This window comes from Miniopterus natalensis, chromosome 1, assembly GCF_054644295.1.
Source record: "Miniopterus natalensis isolate mMinNat1 chromosome 1, mMinNat1.hap1, whole genome shotgun sequence".
In the NCBI taxonomy this organism is placed as follows: domain Eukaryota; kingdom Metazoa; phylum Chordata; class Mammalia; order Chiroptera; family Miniopteridae; genus Miniopterus; species Miniopterus natalensis.
This window is the reverse complement of record NC_142081.1, coordinates 68,316,034-68,338,648: the sequence shown is the minus strand read 5'-3', so window position 1 is coordinate 68,338,648 and position 22,615 is coordinate 68,316,034. Positions and strand designations below refer to the sequence as shown.

The 22,615-nt window shown below is 40.2% G+C and overlaps 1 protein-coding gene across 1 annotated transcript; it reads left to right on the top strand.

The window, feature by feature from the left end:
• Positions 1–825: 825 nt before the first annotated feature.
• Positions 826–19,572, top strand: DAD1 (defender against cell death 1). Its single transcript, XM_016205790.2, has 3 exons — positions 826–1,111; positions 9,954–10,128; positions 19,338–19,572. Exons 1-2 carry the CDS (start codon positions 901–903, stop codon positions 10,082–10,084), a joined length of 342 nt encoding a protein of 113 aa, XP_016061276.1. The 5' UTR covers positions 826–900; the 3' UTR covers positions 10,085–10,128; positions 19,338–19,572.
• The last annotated feature ends 3,043 nt before the right edge of the window (positions 19,573–22,615 follow it).

Genomic DNA, 22,615 nt, shown 5'->3' with positions numbered 1-22,615 from the left:
ATGCACTTTAATCAACTGTTTTTCTCCCACCCCCCACCTCGCCTCATTCTCCCCTCCTCTCCCTTCATTCTTTCCCATCACCCGCTCTTTTGCGACTGTGATTCCCCAGGAGGGTCCCTACAACTTAGACAATGTGGGACCCGAGGAGGTGCCCGATAAATGTTTCCTTAGGGAATACCTGCGGGCTTAGGTTCTACCGCGCGCACTCATAAGCACCCCCAGGGCCAGATCTCGAGCCCAGTTCAGGGCTCTGGAGAGGTCAAGCTCACTGTCTCCTGCTCGCCGCACCTCCCTCCCCCAATAACCGCTTCCAAACTGGTGTCCGAGCAGTGATCCGCCTCAGTGGTTTTCACTGCTGGTGAACTAACCTGACTTGCTCTAACGATCTGGGAAAGGCATATGCAGCAGAGCCCTTAACAGAGTCAGGTCCGAGCTGGTACTGAACCTGGGGAGCGCCAGACATTGACTCGAAACAGAACCAGTTAATCTTGGAGACTCCAGTGGACCAAGGCGAGCCGGAACCCCGGTATAACTACGCGGTCCGCGTAAAACCTCTCCTCTACTTCCTTCCACAGTATCTTGTTGCCAAAGCAACTGCGAGCGTCACTAACGTGACTGAAGAACTAGGACGACGAGAGTACACGTCGCCCGCCCAGACAAGAAATCCTTTGCGCAGGCGCATTCGCTTTTATTGACTGTAGTTCTCATTTGTCGACGTATTCTGCGTCTGCGCATTGGTCGTTTCGCGCTTTGGCCCGCCTCTACGCCTGCGCAAACTGGCCAATCGGGGAGGGAGGAGCTGGGTTACGGCGGTGCGCACGCGCGAACTCTACATCCGGTGTGGTGGCGGCGTCCAGTTCGACTCTGCGGAGTGCAGGCCGGCGTAACGATCTTGTGGCCATGTCTGCCTCAGTGGTGTCGGTGATTTCTCGGTTCTTAGAAGAGTACTTGAGCACCACTCCTCAGCGTCTGAAGTTGCTGGACGCGTACCTCCTGTACATACTGCTGACCGGGGCGCTGCAGTTCGGTTATTGTCTCCTCGTGGGGACCTTCCCCTTCAACTCGTTCCTCTCGGGCTTCATCTCCTGTGTGGGGAGCTTCATCCTAGCGGGTAATGATTCTATAAGTAATCGCAGTAATAATGTGTTACTTTGGTGCACTGCTTTTATTTTCACCGTACTCTTTTTTTTTTTAATATCAGACCACCGCCTCGTGAAGTTATGAGAGAAGCCTGCATTACCCACTTTTTGTTAATTGGGAAACTGAGGTCAGAGAGGTTGTCACATACTAAATACCAAACAACCGCCTAGTAGCTGGAATTAAATCTGTAAAGAAACTATCTACATGCTGCTGCTCAGCCTGGTGATCCACTTCATTTTGGTCCAGGGAAAACTCGATTCCAGTTTTCACTTAACTTTAACACCCTCTTAAAGTTGGTAGAGTTTTAAAATAGAAGCGTCTCTCTCGCCTTGGCCTAATCATTACCGACCTCAGGTGAAATGTTTCAATGAACAGTGTGAGAAATATAAGCATGGGAACTTTGCTTGTTGAATCATCCTTTACTTGACTGGTGTTTAGCTGCTCCTACTTATTTCTTGTGGATAAGGATGTTATTTCACTATCCTGAACTCGGTTTTTATTCACATAGTCCTATTTTATTTATTTATTTAAACCAAGGAGTCATCCTTGACTTTTTTAAAAAAAGATTCTTTAATTGACTTATACAGAGAGGAAGTAGGGGAGAGAGAGAGAGAGAAACATCGGTTGGCGAGCCCACAACCTGGGCATGTGCTCTGACCAGGAATAGAACTAGCAACCTTTCAGTGCATAGAATGATGTCTGTCCAGCTGAGCCACACTGGTCAGGCCATGTAGTTCTATTTTAGCTTTATTATTCTTTCTGATTCCCAGTGTTTGATACCTTATAGATTGCCATATTTAATGAGAGTTGACTGTTCCCATAAATTTTTGCCAAAAACCTGACCTTCGATAGGCATTCAATGAATACTGAGTCCAGCCTCAGGTTAGGGAGTGTTAGCTAGGCCATTTTATAGTTGGCCACCACACAGACCTTGCCAGTCACTGGTCTTTAAAAACATGCCCCCCCCCCCCCCAGCAGCGTCATTGTCAGGCCATCTTATTTTGAATCTAATCACATTGGTATTATGGTAAAGGCTTTGGGGATATGTCAAGTATATGTCCCCTGTCCTCAACTAGTTTACAATCTAGTTGGGGCACAGACAAAATAGAGCATTAAAATGGTCTGGAGACTTCATTTTACAGTAGAGAAGAGACTTCATTACAGCTTTAAGTATGGATCTGTAGAAAGCTTTTTACGTATTCAGATTGCTAGTTCAGACTCAGATGAACTCTACCTCCTTTCTTTTTCAGAACTTAAAATAAGCCTAATGACTTACGCACTAGCCTGGTCTGGAGTTGCAGAGTTAGCCTGGGTTTTTTTTTTTTTTAAATATATCTTTATTGATATCAGAGAGAGGAAAGGAGAGGGAGAGAGATAGAAATATCAATGATGAGAGAGTCATTGATCGAGCCTGCAACCCAGGCATGTGCCCTGACCGGGAATCGAACCCCAATTGCCTGGATCCCAGGTCGACGTGCAACCGCTGAGCCACACCTGGCCAGGCAAGTTAGCTTGTTGATCAGGTGGGCATTTCATTATCTTTGAATTTTGCCTTAGATGACCAAGACCCTGTTCTCTGTGGCAGTGTTTTGGCCTTCAGGAGTTGATGTGGTGCACCAAGTACCTTACCCTCTTTGCTTAAGACTCTCCCTTCCCTTCCCCCAAATACTGTTCATGACTAAGAATTTTTACTAGCCAGACAGAAGAAGGAATCTTGAGAAGCTCTGGTGAATTTTGTTTGATGATTTTGTTCTTCATTTCTGAAAAGGGTAGGAATATGGTAGGGCCTAAAAGCGGATTTAAAAAAATAAGACCTCTCCATGCTGAAATCACACTGGTTTCATAAGCTTCTAGGGTTAAAATGACCCCTCAGCAAACCATGGAAGCCTGTGGTTTGCTGAAGAGTGGGTGTGCATTAGAGTTGTAGATTATTAGTGTGCTAAAACCAGAAGATTAAAAAAAAATATGGTTGTCTGTGTTTTTTATTTTTTTAAATTTATTTATTTAATCCTCGCCCAAGGGTATTTTTTCTATTGCTTTTTAGAGAGAGAGTAAAAGGGAGGGAGTAAAGGGGCGGGGGGAGGGGGGAGAAACATCTATTGGTTGCCTTCCTCATGTGCCCTAACCAGGGCCAGGATTGAACCTGTAACCCAGGTACATGCCCTTTGAGTACCCTTGAATGGAACCTGCAACCCTTCGATGAGTGGGCTGATGCTCTAACCACTGAGCAACACAAGCCAGGGCAAAACCAGATTTTTTGATCAGATAACTTTTCCTTAATGCCAAGTCCTGTATTTGAGACTGTTATGGTTAAAAGAATTGGCAGATTCCCTTCTCCCCAGTGAGAAGGGAGTGGCTTGTCATTGAAGAGAATGCCTAGTGAAAGGGCACTTCAATGGAGTCAATTTGGGGGGACCAGGATTTCCAAAGCTGTTGGATAACAGGTCATTGGGCCAGAGAAATGAAAGCTCTAGGGAAAAAAAGAATTCATGACAATTCATAGTTACCACAGAAGGGTATCATTTATATTTCTTTTGATAGTATCGACCTTAATCCTACTTGCTCTGTCATTTATTAACCCAGGTCTTCCAACTGGAGACTAGTTTTAAGGAGACCTTTGTATTTGAAGTTTATCCTTTATTTTCATTGTTGGGAAAGGAAGCCTCGTACCTATTTATGGTGCTGGTGTTTCTAACTTCCCTGTGGTGTGTTTCCTGTTGGAAGAGAAGGGAGAAAGTCAGTTTGGCTAAGAAAGAGAATTGTAGGAGATTGTTAATTGGTAGTACTGCATCCCAGACCAAGGAATTTGAATTTCATCCTGTAGGTAATAGAAAAGTATCTAAGGATTTTTTTTTTTTTAATTTGTGTAAGGGAGAGACTTAAAATTGTTGTTAGCATGTAGGATGAATTGGAGGGAAAAGTTCTTTAGCCTGGTTCCTTAATTCCTTTTTGGCAGTGTGTTCTCTTCTATTCCTTCTGCATCTGATTATTTAGCATATGTTCTTTGGAAATTGATCAGTGCATTTTAAACCAATATAGAATGCTACCACACTTAAGAAGACTGGTGTTATTTCGGCCCGATGAAAATAGTCTATTTTTTCTATTCCTTCATGCCTTGGAGACTTACCCATTGTTTCCAGAAAGAGCCAGAAATTTTCAAGAAAATTGCCGTTGAGAAATCTTTTTGGGGGATCAACAATATGCAGTATAGTAGGCTTTAAAAGGACCTCAGAGGTAGAATATTTTTTCTTCACTACAGATTTCAAACATCCTCAGCAGTTCACTTTTTGTCTTGTAGTTCGATACTTTAAGAGGAGGACATCTGCCCCTTTTCCAGACTAACATTCCATTGTTGGCAGCCCTTCTAGTTTCCTTTTTTACCTAACTAAAATTCCTCTTTCTGCTCATTTAAAGTGCTATGCAGGAGGGATAAGTGGAAAACATTAAGACTGTCCTTTAAGTCTTTGACCTTGAAGTATATATATGTGTGTGTGTATTTTATATATATATATATATATATATATATATGTTTTTTAATCCTCACCCGAGGATATTTTTTCCATTGCTTTTCAGAGAGAGTGCAAGGGGGAGAGAGAGAGAAACATCGATATGAGAGAGACACATCAATTGGTTACCTCCTGCACACGCCCTGACTGGGACCAAGCCTGCAACCGAGGTATGTGCCCCTGTCCGGAATCGAACCCGGGACCCTTCAGTCTGAAGGCTGGCGCTGTAACCACTGTGCCAGACTGGCTAGGTCTTGAAATAATTTTTAAAGTCATTTCACAACTTTGATCTAGTCTGTTCTCTAATCTATATGAAACAATTTTGGATTAAAAAAATAGTTTTGTTTTCCCTAGTTTACAAATTCAAAAGAAGTTTGATTTGAAAGGCAAGGAGGCCTATTCCAGAAAGTTTTCTGGGAGTGGTTGGGCTGTGTGACCAGGGTAGAGGGGCGTATTTTAGGGCATTATCCATCAGCTTTATGGGCCCTTGTATTATCTCTCATAACTGCTCTCCAAGAGATTGGAAGTTTGCCAACCTTGTGCCTGAGAGTCCTCTAAATCTATTTTATATCTATTGCTACCTCTTTATCCTCAGTTGACTCAGGCTCTTAAATAGACTGCTGTAAGCTTCCTTACTGATCTCCCAGTCTCCGGTACCTCTCCCTCCAGTCCGTCTTCCACTATGTTTGCAGGCTTATTTCACTTGCAAGTCTGATTGTGCCACTCCCTACCTAAAATTTGTCTATGGTTCCCAAGGAAAAATTATAAATTTTTTCCATGGTGTGTAGGCTCTTTCATGATGTGATCCTGTTCATATCTCCAGCTTTATCTCTTGCCTCTGCCCCCTGTACTTTATTCTCCAGTGTTACTGAGTTACTTGTTATTCCCTGAACATCTCAAGCTATTTTACCTTTGCTTGACTGCCTGGAAAATTCCTGCACTTCTTAGACATCTCAGCTCAAGAGCTGCTTCACTTTGGAACCGTTCCCTGACTCTCCCACCACTCTCCTGTATTCCCATTTCAGTGTGTATGTGTGTGTGTGTGTGTGTGTATGGCACTTTTATACTGTGCTGTATTTGTTTGCGTGCCTGTCTTCTTTCTGGAAGGTGAGCCCCTTGAGGGTAGGGGCTGTCATTTGCATCCTCAGTGCTTAACACTGTATATGGTAAATTGTGAGCATGCCCATAAGAATTTAAGGAATACTGAGCAATTATGTGCCAGGTTCTCTTCCAAGGTACTGAGGGTTCAACTGTGAAACAGCTGATCTCTATTCTATTCTCACAATGTTTATAATATGGTGGGAGGTACAAGTAAATATGGATATAGTGCTGTGATGGAGAAGTATTGGTGAGAACAGGAATACAAATGGGCATTCAGCCCTGCCCAGTGGTTTTATAATACTCCCCTGATATGTTTGCTTTTCTAAAATATGCTTTATAACTTTTCTTTCCACTCTCTTTCATTTCCTCTATTCCTATATTTTCAGTTGATGATCTTGCTTTATTTTTTTCACTAAAAAAGTAGATAGGAATCCTTTCATCTTTCCACCAAGGAATCAGGAGTTCACCTGCACTCGGATCCTTGCTCTTTTGCTTGCTTCCTATAATGGTGGATGATGTGTCCCTTTTCTATCAAAGGCCAACTCCTTCACTTGTGCAGAGAATTCAGTCCTCTTGCTCACTCAGGGACTCAGCTTCTGTAATCATCTTTCTATTCTGCATTATTAATTTCTCTTCTCTACTTTATCCTTTCATCATACAAACATGCTCTAATAGTATTCAATTACAATTGTCTTTATTTGATCCCAGATACCGTATCCTGCTGCTATCATTTCTTTTTTTTTTCTTCTCCATCATCACAGAATTCCTAGAAAGAGTAGTCTAGTTGCTGTTTATGCTTTCTCATTTTCCATTTATTCCTTACCCCACTCTTGGTGGTGGTCTTTCTTCACCACTAAGTGAAACTACTCTTGCCAGATCTAATGGCCATCTACCTCAACTTACCTGAATACTCAGTAGCATTTAACGTAGTTGGCTGCTTTCTTCTGTGTGGAGTACTTTCTTCTTGAAAATTTTACTAAACTACACTTACCTTGTTCTTTCTCACCTCATTGGTTTTTCCTTCCTACTGTTTTTACTAGGTTCTTATCTGTTGGAGGGCATGGTTCTTGATACCTTCTCTGTATTTTGTTTTATAGGTGAATTTAAATAATATCTGTATAGCTACCACATTTATATTTTTAGTTCTGACCTGTTCCCTGAATTCCAAATTAGTAAATCCAGCTGCCTGCTTGACATCTTCACTAGATGTCTGATATGCAACTCCAGGTTGAACCTTCCTGCCCAGCTACCTCCCTCAGTATGGCCTGTTATACCAAGAACATGTCAAGATTATTCTGCTGCATGGAATGTTCTGCCCCTAGATCCTGCCTTTAAAACTTTGGTCTTAAATAGCATCTTCTTAGGAGGTTTGTGACCACTAAATAAAAAATAGCTTCCCAGTCACTCTCTTGTTATCTTGTTTTATTTTCTTCATAGCACATATCTCTATGTGACATTTTCTTGTTTGTTTACTTATGTATTATATGTTTCTCTCCATTGGAGTGTAAGTTCCTTGGGAGCCAGATGCTTGTCTGTCTTGTTCTGTGCCACATTTCCAGCACCTGGGACATCGCATGACATATAATAGATGCTCAGTTAGTATTTTGCTGAAGGGATAAACATATAAGGGGATAGATTAAATTAGAACTGTTTAAATGGAGCAGTCTGCCTCGGGAGGTTGTAAATTTCCAACTCTCGAAGTGCTCAGGGAGAGACTGAAGGATCACTTGTGGAGGAGCATTTTGAACAGGTGTTCTTTGCCTTTTGTTTACCCCAATTCATCTGAGGGATATGACATTCCTATCAGGAGACTCTGGAAGGTTTGTGATTATTCAACTGGGATGGCTTATCAGATTCTGGAATGGTGAGTATACTTTGGAAAAATTCCTAGGTGATTCATGTAGCCTCCCCCCAGCATGCCCACCCCTACAGCCTCTTGGGCATTTTATGCACTAAATGGAGTGTTGGTCTTTATGACCTCCAGGGTTCTTTGCATTTCAACAGGACAACATGCTTATGTTGTCATTGTAATAATTTGGGTTACTGTGATCATGATAATGGTAACACATCGATTTGTTTTCTTCCCCACCTTCATGGGGAGCTTCTCTTCTTTCGCCCCCTCATTTTTCCCGAAACACTACCCTTGTCCTCCACCCCAGTAGCCACTATTAATAGTTTCTCCTAGAGTCCAACTAAAACAAATGAGAAAATAATTCTTTCTCTCCCTCCCTCCCCCATATACACACATATATATATTTAAAGAAATGGGGAATGGAATACTTTTTTGGCTTTTTTTCATGTAATATGTCTTAGGTATCTTTACTGCCAACCTATAGAGATTTAAATCATTCTTTTGAATGGTTGCATGGGATTTCACTGCATGTATATAGTGTAATTTATTTAAATAATCCTCTTAAGGACATTTTAACTTTTTCATTTTTTTTCAACTTTACTAACATGCTGTTAGAATGTCATTGTTCTATAAGAGAAATTCCTTAGTCAAAAGGTAAAAATATTTTACATATTAATAGATATTGCCAGTTGTTCTCTGAAATGCATGAAACAATCTGTACTCCATCCATAGCAGCATTTTAATTGGTTGTCCTTGCTTCTGTCATCTGTCATTGTCCTGCATATTTTGAAGGGTCCAGGTGCTTGAAAAGATCAGTGGTGCTTCCACACTGTTTACATGTTTAAGCATAATGAAAACTCTGTTACCATGGTGATGGATTGTGGAGAAGTAGTCTGGTAGTTTTCTGACCTTTTGGGTTAGATCTCTGTTCATTTTCTTTCCTTGGTTAGTAAGGGGATGGATGCTAGCCTGAAGCAAATTTTGGTTTTCTTAAGCAGTGTAATCATTTATCATAGGCATAAAGGTATTTTGGGAAAGTATGTTCCTGGAGCTCCCTTTTCATGTCAAATGGTGACTGTGGCTAAAAATGTATCAGGCTGGAATCTTCAAGGGTGTAGAATGTGGCAGTGGAGAGTTCTCTGTCAAGTTAATGAGCTTAGTTAGGTCTTTTGCCTTTTTTGAGATGAGCAGCTGCTCGAACTTTGAGATCAAAGATTTTCTACAATTATGAGTTCCTCACAGATAAGCATCTTATATTTATAATCTCTGCTATACAATACAGTTTTATAACTTTTTGTCATTCAACCCAGCCCCTTTTTTACTGCCTCTTTCCAATCTATGTATAACTTAATTAGAAGATAAGAAAGTTCTAAAGATTTTTTGGTTTTATATGTATATATATTTTCTGAGTAAGCCTTTAGTTTTTAGCCTAACTTTGAGAGGTTATATTTTTTCCTTTAACAGGTAAGAGCATAAAACTTAAGTGTACACTTGATAAGTTTGTAAATTCACATATTTAACCACCACCCAGATCAAGCTATAGAACATTACTAGCACTCTAGAGGCCTCTACCTTCTACCTTTCCAGTTGCCCCTCCCATGAAAGATGAAAGACAGTATCCTGGCTTATATTGCCATAGGTTGGTTTTGCCTCATTTTAAGCTTTATATAAATGGAATCATACAGCATGTATTTTTTATGCCTGGATGGTGTTGCTCAACATTATATTTGTGGAATTTATTCATGTCATGGTTTTTTTGTTTTGTTTCGTTTGCTGATTCTTCCCTCCCCTTCCCAGTTTTGTGACATACATCACTGTATAAGTTTAAGGCATACAGCATGATGGTTTTATTTACATACACTGTGAAAGGATTACCACAATAGGTTCAATTAACATTTATCTTCTCTCATAGATACAATAGAAAGAAAGAAAGAAAGGAAAAAATTTCTCCTTGTGATTAGAACTTATAGGATTTACTTGCTTAACAACTTTCCCATATATCATGTAGCAGTGTTAGCTATAATCATAATTACATCCCTAGTACTTATTTAGTTTATAACTGGAAGTTTGTACCTTTTTACCACCTTCCTCCAGTTCCCCCTTCCTCTTTCATTGCTAAATAGTGTTTTGTTATGTGCATATGCCATAATTTATCCATTTTACTGTTGATAGACATTTAGACTGTTTGCAGTTTGGGGTTGTCATGGGTATCATTTCTGTACATGCCTTTGATGCATTTATGCATCATTTCTGTTAGAATGGAACTGTTGGGTCATAGGGTATGTGTGTGTTCATTAGCAGTCATTTGTTTTATACTTCTAGATAATAATTTTTGTGTTTTGCTTCTTGTACAGTTTGTCTGAGAATACAGATCAACCCACAGAACAAAGCGGATTTCCAAGGCATCTCCCCAGAGCGTGCCTTTGCTGATTTTCTCTTTGCCAGCACCATCCTGCACCTTGTTGTCATGAACTTCGTTGGCTGAATCATTCCTGTTTGCTTAATTGAGGAGTGGGAGACTAGAAGAATGTAAGTGGTAATCATAGCCTTTGTCCCATCTTTTTTTAAGAAATATATCTTTATTGATTTCAGAGAGAGGGAGGGAGAGGGAGAGAGATAGAAACATCAATGATGAGAGTCATTAATTGTCTGCCTCCTGCACGTCCCCAACTGGGGATCAAGCCTGCAACCTGGGCATGTGCTCTGATTGGGAATTGAACTGTGATCTCCTGGATCTTAGGTTGGTGCTCAACCACTGAGCCATGCCTGGCTGGGCCCATCATATTGATTTTAGAAATGGAAATTGGATGGGACTGGTTTTGATCATGGTTGGCAAGGTTCCCATGTTGCTGATAAGACCTTTGCAGAAATTTTCATCAGTCTGCAAAGTATGCATTAATATCATCATGATTCATCAGTGCTTTTGCTCTTGGTCATTGCCTTCTCTTCTCACTGTTCTGCAAATCATTAAGATAACAAAATGAGAGTTTGCCTGTAGCTAATACATAAATTTCTGCACCAATAACTCCATGAAAATAACTCAGAGATCTTGGAAGAGACAATAATTGTAGGTTTTGCTTTTAGATTTGCTCTGTAAATTTTTCTGATTTTGATCTTAGATGACTTTAAAAAATATGTTTTTATTGATTTTTAGAGAGAGGGAGGGAGAGAGAGGTATATACCATTGATCAGCTGCCTCCTGCACACCTCCTACTGGAGGGGCAATAACCCGGGCATGTGCCCTGACCAGGAATTGAACCAGTGACCTTTTGGTGCATGGGTCGACACTCAACCACTGAACCACACTGGTTGGGCTGATCTTAGATGACTTTAAATCTGGACCATTGTCCCCATAGTACCTAGTATAGTGCTTACGCCTGACAGATATCCATTATATGCTGAATGGAAGACTTGCCATTTGCTAATATATGTGCTAAAGTAGAAGTAAAAGGGGAAATTGGATTAGCTTGGGAGAACACATTAGAATAAAGGGTGTGATGCTATTTGTTTTATTTGCTATTTTTCCTTTTTTAACAGTAGAGCTCTTTGTTTCTAAACCAACTCTTCTATAGGTTCTCCATATATAAAACAGCATTGGAACTGGAACTGTTTTCATTGACAAGTTGAAAAGCCCTCTTTGCTTGGACTCTCCTTTATGTGTGCTATCCCCTCTTCTCCATCCCTCCCTTACAAGCAGAATCCGAAAGCTCTGCTTGGATGTACATGGTTGCTTCCCACACACTTTATATATAAGAAAACAGAGATCCTGAATAATCCAGTGGCATTCCCTAGCCACATAGCTAAGTGGTTGCCTTAGTCCAGTGGTGCTGTTGGTCTCATGTTCTTCCAGTACCCCACGTAGCTTATTGATGAAGGAATGTACTCTCTTCTTTGCCTTTTCACTACAAAATTTAGTGTTGTAGTGTTTACTGGGTGGTAACAGAAAAGAGAACCTTAGGAAATGTTATCCTGTTTGGGAAAAGAATATCCCAGGACCAACTTTTTTCTGTCACTACTTAAAAAGCTATCATTTTTGTACCAATCAGAAATCCAACACAAGAGTTAGAGCAACCATGTACTAAGTGAATGCAATAATGCGACAATGACTATACTTCAGTTTTTGGCATGAATTAATTAGTTATTTACATTACATAGATCCTTTTCATTATTGATATTGCCTCAAAAACAGTTCTGTTAGTTCAGGTAAGGTTTCATTTTTGATAGTAGTAAGGTCGCAGAGGTTATTTCAGTGAAGAAGTTTTAGAATCACTTCTTTCTATTCTAATACAGTTTAACTCTTTGGAGACTTGATCAGGACTTGAGTTGTCCTTCCCCCTTCCCCTTTTTCTATGTGCCAGTCAATGCCTTATTACTGGAAATAAAAGAAAGTAAAATATGGCTCTTACCTTATAGGCAAACACAGCAGTTAAATACAGTATAGTTCAAGCCACACTAAAAATGTGAACAGAGTACTGTGGGAGTCCAGAGAAAGGAGCCACTCACTGTGCAGAGGCAGTAGACAAGGTATCTGACCAATGAGGACTCTTTGAGTACAGCTAAAAGTTGACCCATCAGCCTTGACCTTATGCCTGCAATCATCATGAGTAACTCTTGGGCTCCCTGATAGGAACTTTGCTGGAAAGGTCATAAGTCCTCTGATTGCCTTACTCTAGATTTCTCAAGTTATTTTTTCTAGATAAGTCATGTGTGTGCTTAATAAAAGGACAGCACAAACATTTCAAGGATGCTCTCTGGGCTCAGGGAGATACCAGATCATGGAGAATTATTTCCTAGGGCTGTCATGATTGGAGGAGGACCCTGCTGCAGAGAGCTTAGTATTTCAAAATTATGACAAAAACAGAGACAAAAAAAGCAGGCTCAGCAGAAATTGCATAATGCAGACTGTTGTAACAACCTAGAGCCACCTGTTCAGTTGGGAATTATGGGCCCAAGGTACAGCAAAATCTTCCAATCCCAGATTGCAGTGTTAAATCATTTCATAGAGAGTACGTTCTCCCTGGGGGACTGCCCGGGGTTTTTCATAGAGATCCTTTATTTGACATATACTTTACTGTCCTGTTCTCAATATTTAACGTACATCATTTGCCCTTTTTATGTGCTTCTAACTCAGTTCTATGTGCAATGTGACAACACTCTGAAAATAGTTTTCCAAGTGAGTTCTCGATATTTATACCAGCTCAGAAGGTAGAACAAAACAGACTGGACATTCTTCATACTTGCCAAGTACATTGAGAGTTGGGTATAAAAGGAATAAACTTCTATAGTGTACTGCTCTTGCATGAATTTGGGGGTAACATTTAAAACCAGCAGCTACTCTGAAAAAGGCAGATCAAAAGAAAATGGTATTGAGTTAAATAAATTTATTCCAGGGGAAGTATGGAAGATAACATTAACAGACAGTGAGAGCTCACTCTGGCCAGCCTTTAAGTGCTTTCTGTTCTGTCTTATTTTCAAAACTACCTTATGAGGACAGGCTTGCTAATTCTATTTACAGATGAGAAACAGAGGTTTGGAAAGCCTTGCTGGAAATCTTGTAACTAATAAGTCTGATAATCAATCTCACCTCAAAAAATTTTTATATCCCATTTTTGCTTAAGGTTGTTTACTATAAAGTATTTGACAATTGCAGAATTAAAGAAGTGTATTTAAAAAGTTACCACAGTTATTTTATCACTATCCTCCCTCTTATTGCTTTCCTTTCTTTGTTTTTATTATGACAGTAAAAAAAATTCAGAGCCCGGCCAGGCATGGCTCAACGGTTGAGCATCAACCTAGGATCCAGGCGATCAGGGTTCGATTCCTGGTCAGGGCACATGCCCGGTTGCAGGCTCAATCAATGACTCTCATCATTGATGTTTCTATCTCTCTCTCTCTCCCTCTCCTTTCCTCTCTCTGAAATCAATAAAGATATATTTAAAAAAAAAAAAATACAGAAAAGTACAGGGACTAAAACAGACACCCAGGTATCCACCACCTGGAATTAATAGATTTCGAACAAATTATAAACGTTGATTCAGCTGAAGTTCCCTTTGAATTCCTCTCCAGTCCCATTTCCTTCCCTCTGCCGTAAGACTAGAAGTTCGTGGCAATTTTCATCAGCCAAGACTCGTAAACCTAAGATCTATTAAACACAATCTTTAATTTTGTGATCTCCTGAAAACATGTCTAAAGATGGCATTTTAAGAAACCCTGTGGTAAAAGCTGCTTAGTTGGCAGCACTGCTTAAAGATGACTGTTGCCCAGCTGGGCGTTCGATTCACTGTCAGGGCACATGCCCGGGTTGCGGGCTCGATCCCCAGTAGGGGGCATGCAGGAGGCAGCCAATCAATGACTCTTTCATGATTGATGGTTCTCTCTCTCTCCCTTTCCCTTCCTCTCTCTGAAATCAATAAAGATATATTTAAAAAAATAAATAAAAAAAATAAAGATGACTATTCCAGTGGTCAAGAATAGATTAAATATTTTTTAGATTATCATAAAAATGTAAATGCAAAAGTGAAAAATGCTCCTAGTGAGCTTCTGAGTTGGGAGAATTCATGCACATTTAAAATGATGATCAATGTTTGGTACTTAGATGGCAGTAAATCTTTTTTAAATGAATGCATGACACAAGCTGAGTAGATTAGAATATTTAAAACTTTACTTAACTGCCCTGGCAGGTGTGGTTTAGTGGTTAGAGCGGCGGCCAGAGGGTCGTAGGTTCGATTCCCAGTCAAGGGCACTTACCTGGGTTGCAGGTTTAATCCCCAGTCCTTGTCCTGGCCAATGCAGGAGACATCCAATCGATGTGTGTGTGTCTTTTTCTCTCCCCCTCCGTCCTTTCCATTCTCTCTAAAAAGCAATAGAAAAAATATCCTTGCATGAGGATTAAAGAAAAGAAATAAAAATTTACATACTTTAAAAAAAAAAAATGTATCTTTATTGATTTCAGAGAGAGTAAGGGAGAGGGAGAGAGGGAGATAGAAACATCAGTGATGAGAGAGTCGTTGATCTGCTGCCTCCTGCACGCCCCTGACTGGGGATCGAGCCCGCAGCCTGGGCATGTGCCCTTTCTGGGAATCGAACCTCAATCTCCTGGATCATAGGTCGATGCTCAGTCGCTGAGCCACTCTCGGCTGGGCTTACATACTTTCTGTAATTATTTTCTGTCTTGTTTGTTCATACCTCTGTGCAATTCTTTAAAATAGTATATGGCAGACTATCTTAGGTGTTCCAAAGGGAAATGAAGGAAAGAGAGACAGCTACCATTGGGTGATGGTTTGGGAAGGAAAGTTCCTGGACTTGGGCCCTGGATCAGAGGGTAAAGTGAAAAGGGCACAGAGAGTCAAACTTGAGCTTGGAAGTGTGTCAGCCTGGTGGAAATTGTTTGGCTAATACTTGTGTTAAAAACTTGTTAGTGTTGCTTTGTTTTTATAATGGAGGCCATTCTACCACAAGTCTCTAAAAATTTATAGCGTTTAATCCTGGATGGAACAAGGGGGCTGTAGGACTGTGCAGAATATAACTCTGACAAGCATTACTATTTACAAATGTGCAATTACTGTTGGCTTTTCAAATTCATCAGTGAAGTATAGTAATCTAGAGAATTATCTCAGGAAAGGAATCTAAATATTATTCTTTAGGTTCTGCCGCCACCTAGTGGATTGTACATTTCATCTGCTGAGAGAAGATACTGCAAAGCCTAAGAGAAGTTGAGTTTGGGGGAAGAAGCCCCTGATATCTTTGTGATAAAACCTATTTTTTTCAGTCACAGGAGGGCAGCAGAGGTCCAAGTGGGCTTAGATACTGGGTGGGGGTTGCTTTACATTCTAGCCAGAAGTGGGCAGTGTTGAGTTAGGCACAAGGGCATGGAGCCTTTAAGTGGCCCAAGGCTTTTGTCACTCAGGAAAGACCGTGTGCAGGTTTTCTTTCTTTTTCTTGTCAGTTCAAGAGCTTCCTTTTGGTTTGTTCTAGACTTGTTTTTGCTCTCAACATAACCCCCCCACTGGTAATAATCTTTACTTTTTTGGGGGGGGGGGGGCTGTTTTTAAAATTTCATTTATACTTTGACATTTCACTTTATAGTGAATTAGGTTCAGCCACCAAAAGGGGAACTAGTCTAAATGTGTAGAACATATTTTGAGCTAAACACATCATAATCTTTCTTCAACTCATCTTTTCCTCAGAGGGGGAGATTAATTCTTTACCTGCTATTCTTAAAACCTTGAATGTGCTTATTATATTTACTAAAAAACACTAATTGATGACTCTCTAATTGGTAATTGAGCTCTCTTTTGTATTTGGTCCATTTAAAGCTACCAGAGACAGAGAGGCAGAGAGAATATCAAGATTTGTGTTTATGAAGTTTATTGCTGCCCTAACTCCCTGCCTTATTTGCTCCATTTTTGTAGCTTGATGATTCCTACTCCAAGTTCTCTTCAGCCCCAGGTTGCATAGGAGCCTCTTCTGGAGCTCTTGGGGTCCACTGTGCATGCCTCTAATGCTGCACTTGTCACATTGTTAGAAGCTATTGATTCACTTCCCTGTCTCTCCCATTGAGGGTTGGGACCTCAGAACTTAGCACAGGCTAACAGTCACAATGCATGTTTTTTGAATGTGTGATGAATAAATCATTTTTAACTGCAAAAAAAGGCTATATAAAATAGTTGTGTCACTAGTCATGTGGATGCTGAGACATGTGGAAAGTGCTGTGGAGGAAAGAAGCTAAGGCAAAAATAAACATGAGACTAAAAGTCGGAAGACCTGCAGTGTGAAATGAACAAGTAAACTTGTCCCTCAGTCCCAGTTTCCCTCTCTGCACAGTTGAGATTGGACCGGATGTTCATCAGTTTCTTGCAGCTGTTCAAGCCTTTGATTACTGGAATTTATGAGAGTTCCCATTGTGTTTGAGGAGGATGGGCTATTTGTGTGGATCCTTAGTTGGGCTTTGCCCCCCTTTCAATTGTTGGCTTTTATCCATATTATCAGAGTCCCGTCATCTATTCATAGGAAAGTTAAAGTGTGATGATCTGTATAACAAAATGCACAATGTTTATATAAGGCCTTTTATAAAATTAAATAATATTTGTAAAATGTATTATAGTTATCACCAGTCTTTCAGGACTCATATCCATTGCACATACTCTTTTACACACATAACCCATGTGATCCTCATGGTCTACCCTCTGATGGAGGTAGACAAATAGTCTTCCTGTTTACACATGAGGTAATTAAGCCATGGTGAAATTTAAGTTGACTTGTTTAGGCCCAGGGACTAATAAGTGACTGAGTGGGAACTTAACAGACATTGTGACTCAAAAATTTTATTTTTCTTCTCTATTATGTTCAGAGATTTTTGGATGATAAATATATACGTCGTCTTAGAAGGTTTTTGTTAAAAATATTAAACTTGTTTTTTTTAAATAGAAAAAACTGGAGAGGTTGATAAGAAAAGATGAAGTCAGGCTATCTAAAATGTTTCTGCAAAGTTGGTCATCTTTAATATGATCCAGAAGAAATGCAAGAGAACTGACTTTACCCAAAGAGAGTGACCCCGGACTTTCTTCAATGTGGAAATGTTCTGAGTCTGTGTCACCTGGTACCGTGACCACCAGTCACATGTGGTTATTGAACATTTGAAATGGAGCTAAGTGACTAAGGAATGGAATTTTGAATTCTATTTAATTTTAACTAAGTTTAAATAGTCACCTGTGGCTAGTGGCCATGGTGTTGGACAGAACAACTCTGGACAAATCTGTCAAACTCCAGGTTACAGTTTTCCTCATCTATAAAATGAGAGGATTAGATTAGCTGACCTCTAAAGTTCCTTTCAGTTTTAGAAATATACAGCCTGTTCCTTCTGAAATTGTAACAACTGAAATTGAACTCTGAACCTAGTATTTCTGCAGAATGGTCTTTGAGTCACATTTTGTCTACTTTCAGTTTTAATTGGGTGACCAGGATCCAGGATGAGATGGATTGGAAGGAAAATCAGTATTTGAGCATATCTGCTCAGTGCTGTGTCTGAATAGAGATGATACTGGAGAAGAATACAGATTCCAAATAGAAATAACCCTGTCTGGCATTATCTTTTGTATCTATACAGAGAATTATTATTTTTAACAGTTCTTTGTGTTGTGCCTTGCTTTCTTTTAAGATGATTAGAATAGAGTGACCAAATGGTGCTGTTTTTTCTGTGAGAGGGAAATAGACTGAAGAAGTCATGCTAACTTTTTTCAGTAGGTGTCTTCCATTTTGCATGTCTTCATATCAGAGGAGGAAATTTTATAGTTTCCTGAAATATGTATCTCTTGGTTAGCAGTGGAAACCATTCTTCTGAGCTGTTGAGTAGTCCAATTTTACTGAGCTAACATTTCAAAGACTCCTCGAACCTATGCTTTTAGAATACTGTCTGGTAAATATACTTTTGCTTTAAAAGAAGGGAACAGATCTTTGTAAATATAATTTTCTGAAAACCGCTATGAAAGAGACTTACTCTTGTGAGTAATTTTTGCCTTCTAGATGGACCAGCTCCAATGTCTCATATTTAAATGTTTTGATACCATAGAATCTCAAAACGACTTTTGTATTAAACTAGGATTTCTTTTATAATTGTAAAAGTATCAAAGCTCTTCACTGAAATGGCCCTCTCTCACCTCGGCCATTAGAACTGATGTCATATTAACTCATGGTCTGTTGCTTTAAGAAATCTGATTCAGTGAAAAGGTGAGTATTAATAGGTCTGTTTGTTCTTGTTTGGCATTGTGGATACTTTTTGTTCTCTATTTTTGTTCTTTTGCAATTCCACTGATGTAGGAATGTTCTGCAATTATGTAGCATTTCTCTAAATACCATTGTTAGTGAAATAAAAGCACTCTGGCTAGAAGTCTAAGATCTTTCTTTTAAGCTCTGATGCTGGAATCTCCAGATCAGAACTAACACACAAAATAAGGTGGTGCCCTTTTACCTACTGGGGTAGCCCAGCTCTTCTGCAAGGTAGTTTTTCCCAACCTTTTTCCGGCCATGACACACATAGAAGATTACAGTATTTTTATGTCTCACTGCAGGAAAATCAGCTGCTTTGGCTAGAAACTTTGGAGCCCCTAGGGCAAAGGGTTACTTTCTGACTACCCATATTGGAGCACAGCTCTCCATGTTTGTGAGGCAGGGCTCCACCTCACAACTACCAGATCCCAGTCTCATCTGACTCTAGCAGCAGTGTAGACACTTCTCAGAGTTATTATGCACATTCTTCCCCAAAATAAAACTTATCTGTAAATGAAAAAATTATTTCTTCTGTATTTCGTTTGTTAAATCTGAGATTGGGAATTTTTTTCTACTTTCTCTCGAATTTTTTCTTCATCTTCCCCAAAACTGGAATATAGTGCTTTATAAGCTTTCTAGATCCAGAGAAGCTCTAGGCTAAATTGCTACCTCCTCACCTCTAAGAGTTGAGCCTGAGAGGTCAGAGGTACTTAACGTAAAGGTGTGCAGCTAATTAATCATAGAGCTGGAGTCAGAACCCATGTCTACCAATTCCTAGTCAGCTTTGCCTTGGTGTGCTTGGAATTCGGATTTGAACATTAATTTTTATGGATTTTTCTATAAAATGTTTGGTGAAAAACACTTGGTTCTAGCCTGGCTATATTGCCCATGATTTGGGGCACGGTCTGTAGTATCATAAGACATTTTTAAAAACCTTGGATGTTTCCTCTTACCTTTCCACTTATTTCTTTTAGGTTCACGTTTTGATTCCCCCTGGAGAAGGGCTCTTGAGATGGCAGCTTGTTGGACACATGGATTTTCTTCAGATTTATACTACTGCTGGCTCTGATTTGGTGTGCTGGTGGAGAGCCAGACAAGTTCCCTTGCTTCTGTGTCAAAACAACTTTGTACTGAGCATTTATTTACGTGACCTCTTCTCCCTTCCATTGTGTAACCTTTTTGCCTTCCAAATTAAACTCCATGCCATTCCTTTCTGTGTCTCTGGCTCTGTTTTGGGGTTTTATTCTTTATTGGTATCAGACTCCTTTTTTTCCTTCAGTCCTCTGTGCAAAGTTGATAACTTGCAACCAAATCTTCCTTTAAGTGTTTTCATTAAGTGTATTTGAAGTTAATGACAAAAGGCAGTGCTGACAACCCCCCGAAAAGGCAGTCCTTTGTCTTTTTCCTGGAGCTGGTAATCCTTTACTAATCTTTCAGTTGTTACCGGTGGGTCCCTTCTTATGACACAGTGCATTCCTGGAACTGTGTCATTAAGCACTTTGTTAGAAATTCAACTGTTTGCTTCCACATTTATAGCTGTTTTGATAGGCTTTAGCGGTGAAAAGTGAAGTATGTGTCCCTTAGGCACTGTAAACAGAGTGCAAAGTGGAGGGTTTTGTGTATATGTTTGTTTATAGGATACAGTACTCTCCAAACCGCCTTCACAATTCTCTCATTTTATTCTTTTGATTATCTCAGGGATTCCAATCCTTATTAGATGGAGAAATTGAAGCTTAGATTTGTAACTTAAGATCAGAGTCGAGGATACAGCTTGGGTAGAATAATAGGTCTGCTGGCCAAAGCCTAGCCATGATATATGCATCATGCTAGCAGATTTCCATCTTGGATGTTATATAAAGGAAATAAGCTATGTTGAGAATTCCACTATTTAAATCAGGAGTGGGGAACCTATTTCTGCCAAGGGCCATTTGGGTATAACATTCACAGGCTATACAAAATTATCAACTTAAAAGTTAGCTATGAAAATGGCACCCAGATTTACTGAATTTTGAGTCCTGCCTGTGGTTTCCTTGGCAGGGCCAGACCAAATTATTTCAACCCTATAGGGCCTGTGCTGGATGCTCCCCACCCCTGATTTAAATTTGACTACTGAGATGATGAGTTGTCCTGCAGAAGTTCTCAATTTGGCTGCAAATAGAATCCCTCTGGGATATTAAAAACAAAATCTGGTGTTTTTAAGGTCACAACTCAGACCAAGTAAATGTCTTTGGGAGCGGCATCTGTACCTTGCATTAGCTACCCATGTGATTCTCATGTGCAGCCAAGTCAGAGAAGCACTGATCCGAGTTCTTGCTACTCAAAATGGAGTCCATTGGTCAGCAGTATTGACATCACCTAGGAGCTTATTTGAAAAGGAGACAAGTCCACCCCAGACCCTACTGAAGCAGAGTATTTTAACATGGTCCCCAGGAAATTCATGTGCATATTGAAGTTTGAGAAGTGCTAATCTAGAGCAGTACTCAAATTTTGGTGTATATCACAATTACATGGGAACTTGATAAAAAGCTTGGGCTTCTGTGTTTATTAGTGCTCCATGTAACTTTGATACACAATTAAGTTTGAGAACAGCTTTAGATCAAGAGTTGGCAAATTTTTTCTTAAATATATAGGCATGGTTATATTTCAGTAAAACTGTTTACAAAAAAGTTGGCCATGGTTTGCCATTCCCAGGGATACAAGTTCACTAAAATAATGATTGGTCAATTTAATTTGCTTAAAAACTTTTATATACAGATATCATATAGCTTTATTAGGAGGCTTCTGGAATATTTTTAGTCCAAATCAATAAACAAGAGATACATGGGACAGGTGCTATATTCCCATTTATCGGATTAGCTCTTGTCTCAGGTGATTTACTCAAGCCAGTTGCCATCAGTCAACAGGAAGCATTTGTCTTTGGTGTGTCTTTTCACTATTTGCAATAGTGCTGGTGGCAGGGAGAATGGCACCTGGTGGTAGATTGGTGGGGTCAGACTGGACCCCGGCTCAGCAACCTTGGTACTTGAGTTCTGAGTAGGAAAGAATTCAAAGCCAAGACTCAAACTACAAGAGAATGTTTATTTAGGAAGTCACAGAGGTAGAAGAAGTGAGCTGTAGAAGAAATGGGCTCAGGGAACAAGTTACAGAGGCAAAAGAAGGGTCCTTGGAGCTTATGAGAGAGGAAGGTAATGGTATTGCTCCTGGGGGAAGAAGAAGGGGAGAGGAAAGGCTCAGGCGTGAGGGAGAGCAAGGTGGGTCCTTCCTTAGGGCTTTTGAGGGCCGGGATTTTAGGAGAGGTCCTAGGGGAGGATCCCAATAGAATATTCACCCAGCTTTCCAGGTGTGTCCTTTCAGGGTTGGGGGTCTCCACTGATTGGTCGGCACCAGGGCACGGGATCATTAGTAAATACAGCTGGTCCTGAGGTCAGCCATGGTGTTCCTTGTCAGGTTTTGCTGCTTTTCTGGGCCTGGGCCGAAATACAACTGAGGCCTAGATGTTATCTCTAGGGAGAAAAGGTAAAGGGGTCTAAACCCATGACCAGCAACCTATGCTAGGGGAGGAAATGTCACTCTGGGGATGAGGGAGGTCACACTCTACAATTGTCTGTTGCTAAGGCACCCAGGGTTTAACACCCTGGTGACCTTCTGTGCCTGGCCCATAGTCCTTGTATCTGTCTAGCTTTCTACCACATTAGGACAAAAGCTTCTAGACTGTTTTTGGAGTCTTGAGTTTAAATTTAATTAAAAGCTCATTACAAGTGACATTTTTTTAAGCTTCTATTGACTTGCTCAGTGGTTCTCAACTCTATACAAAAGAACCAGCTGTGGAACTATTCATTCAAGTTTAAAAAAGTGCATCACCCCCATCCTCTCCCCTCTGATTCTTAGGTGTTTTCTTTTAGCTGAAGTAGCTAAAGACATGGTAGATGAGAGGCACTGAACCAGGATAGGTAATCTGTTCATTAGATGCCTCTTCCTGTCTCTGGGCCTCTCTTAATACCCACTGGCTGTATTGTCATGATGCCACTCAATGGGTCTTACACATGGGTGCTCAATACAGCATGTTGAGCAAGTGGATTTTGAGTACAATGGGATAGAGAGGGAGGTATATCCTAGCATTTCTTTTTGCCTCTGGCTCAACATCTTTATGGGTGGGTTTATTTTTATTTTTTGTGCTCTTTTGTGGAGCCGGAAGCCATTGCCACAAGCACTGTACATAGTCTGTTCCCTGCCATTCTTTGCAGTGGCAGAA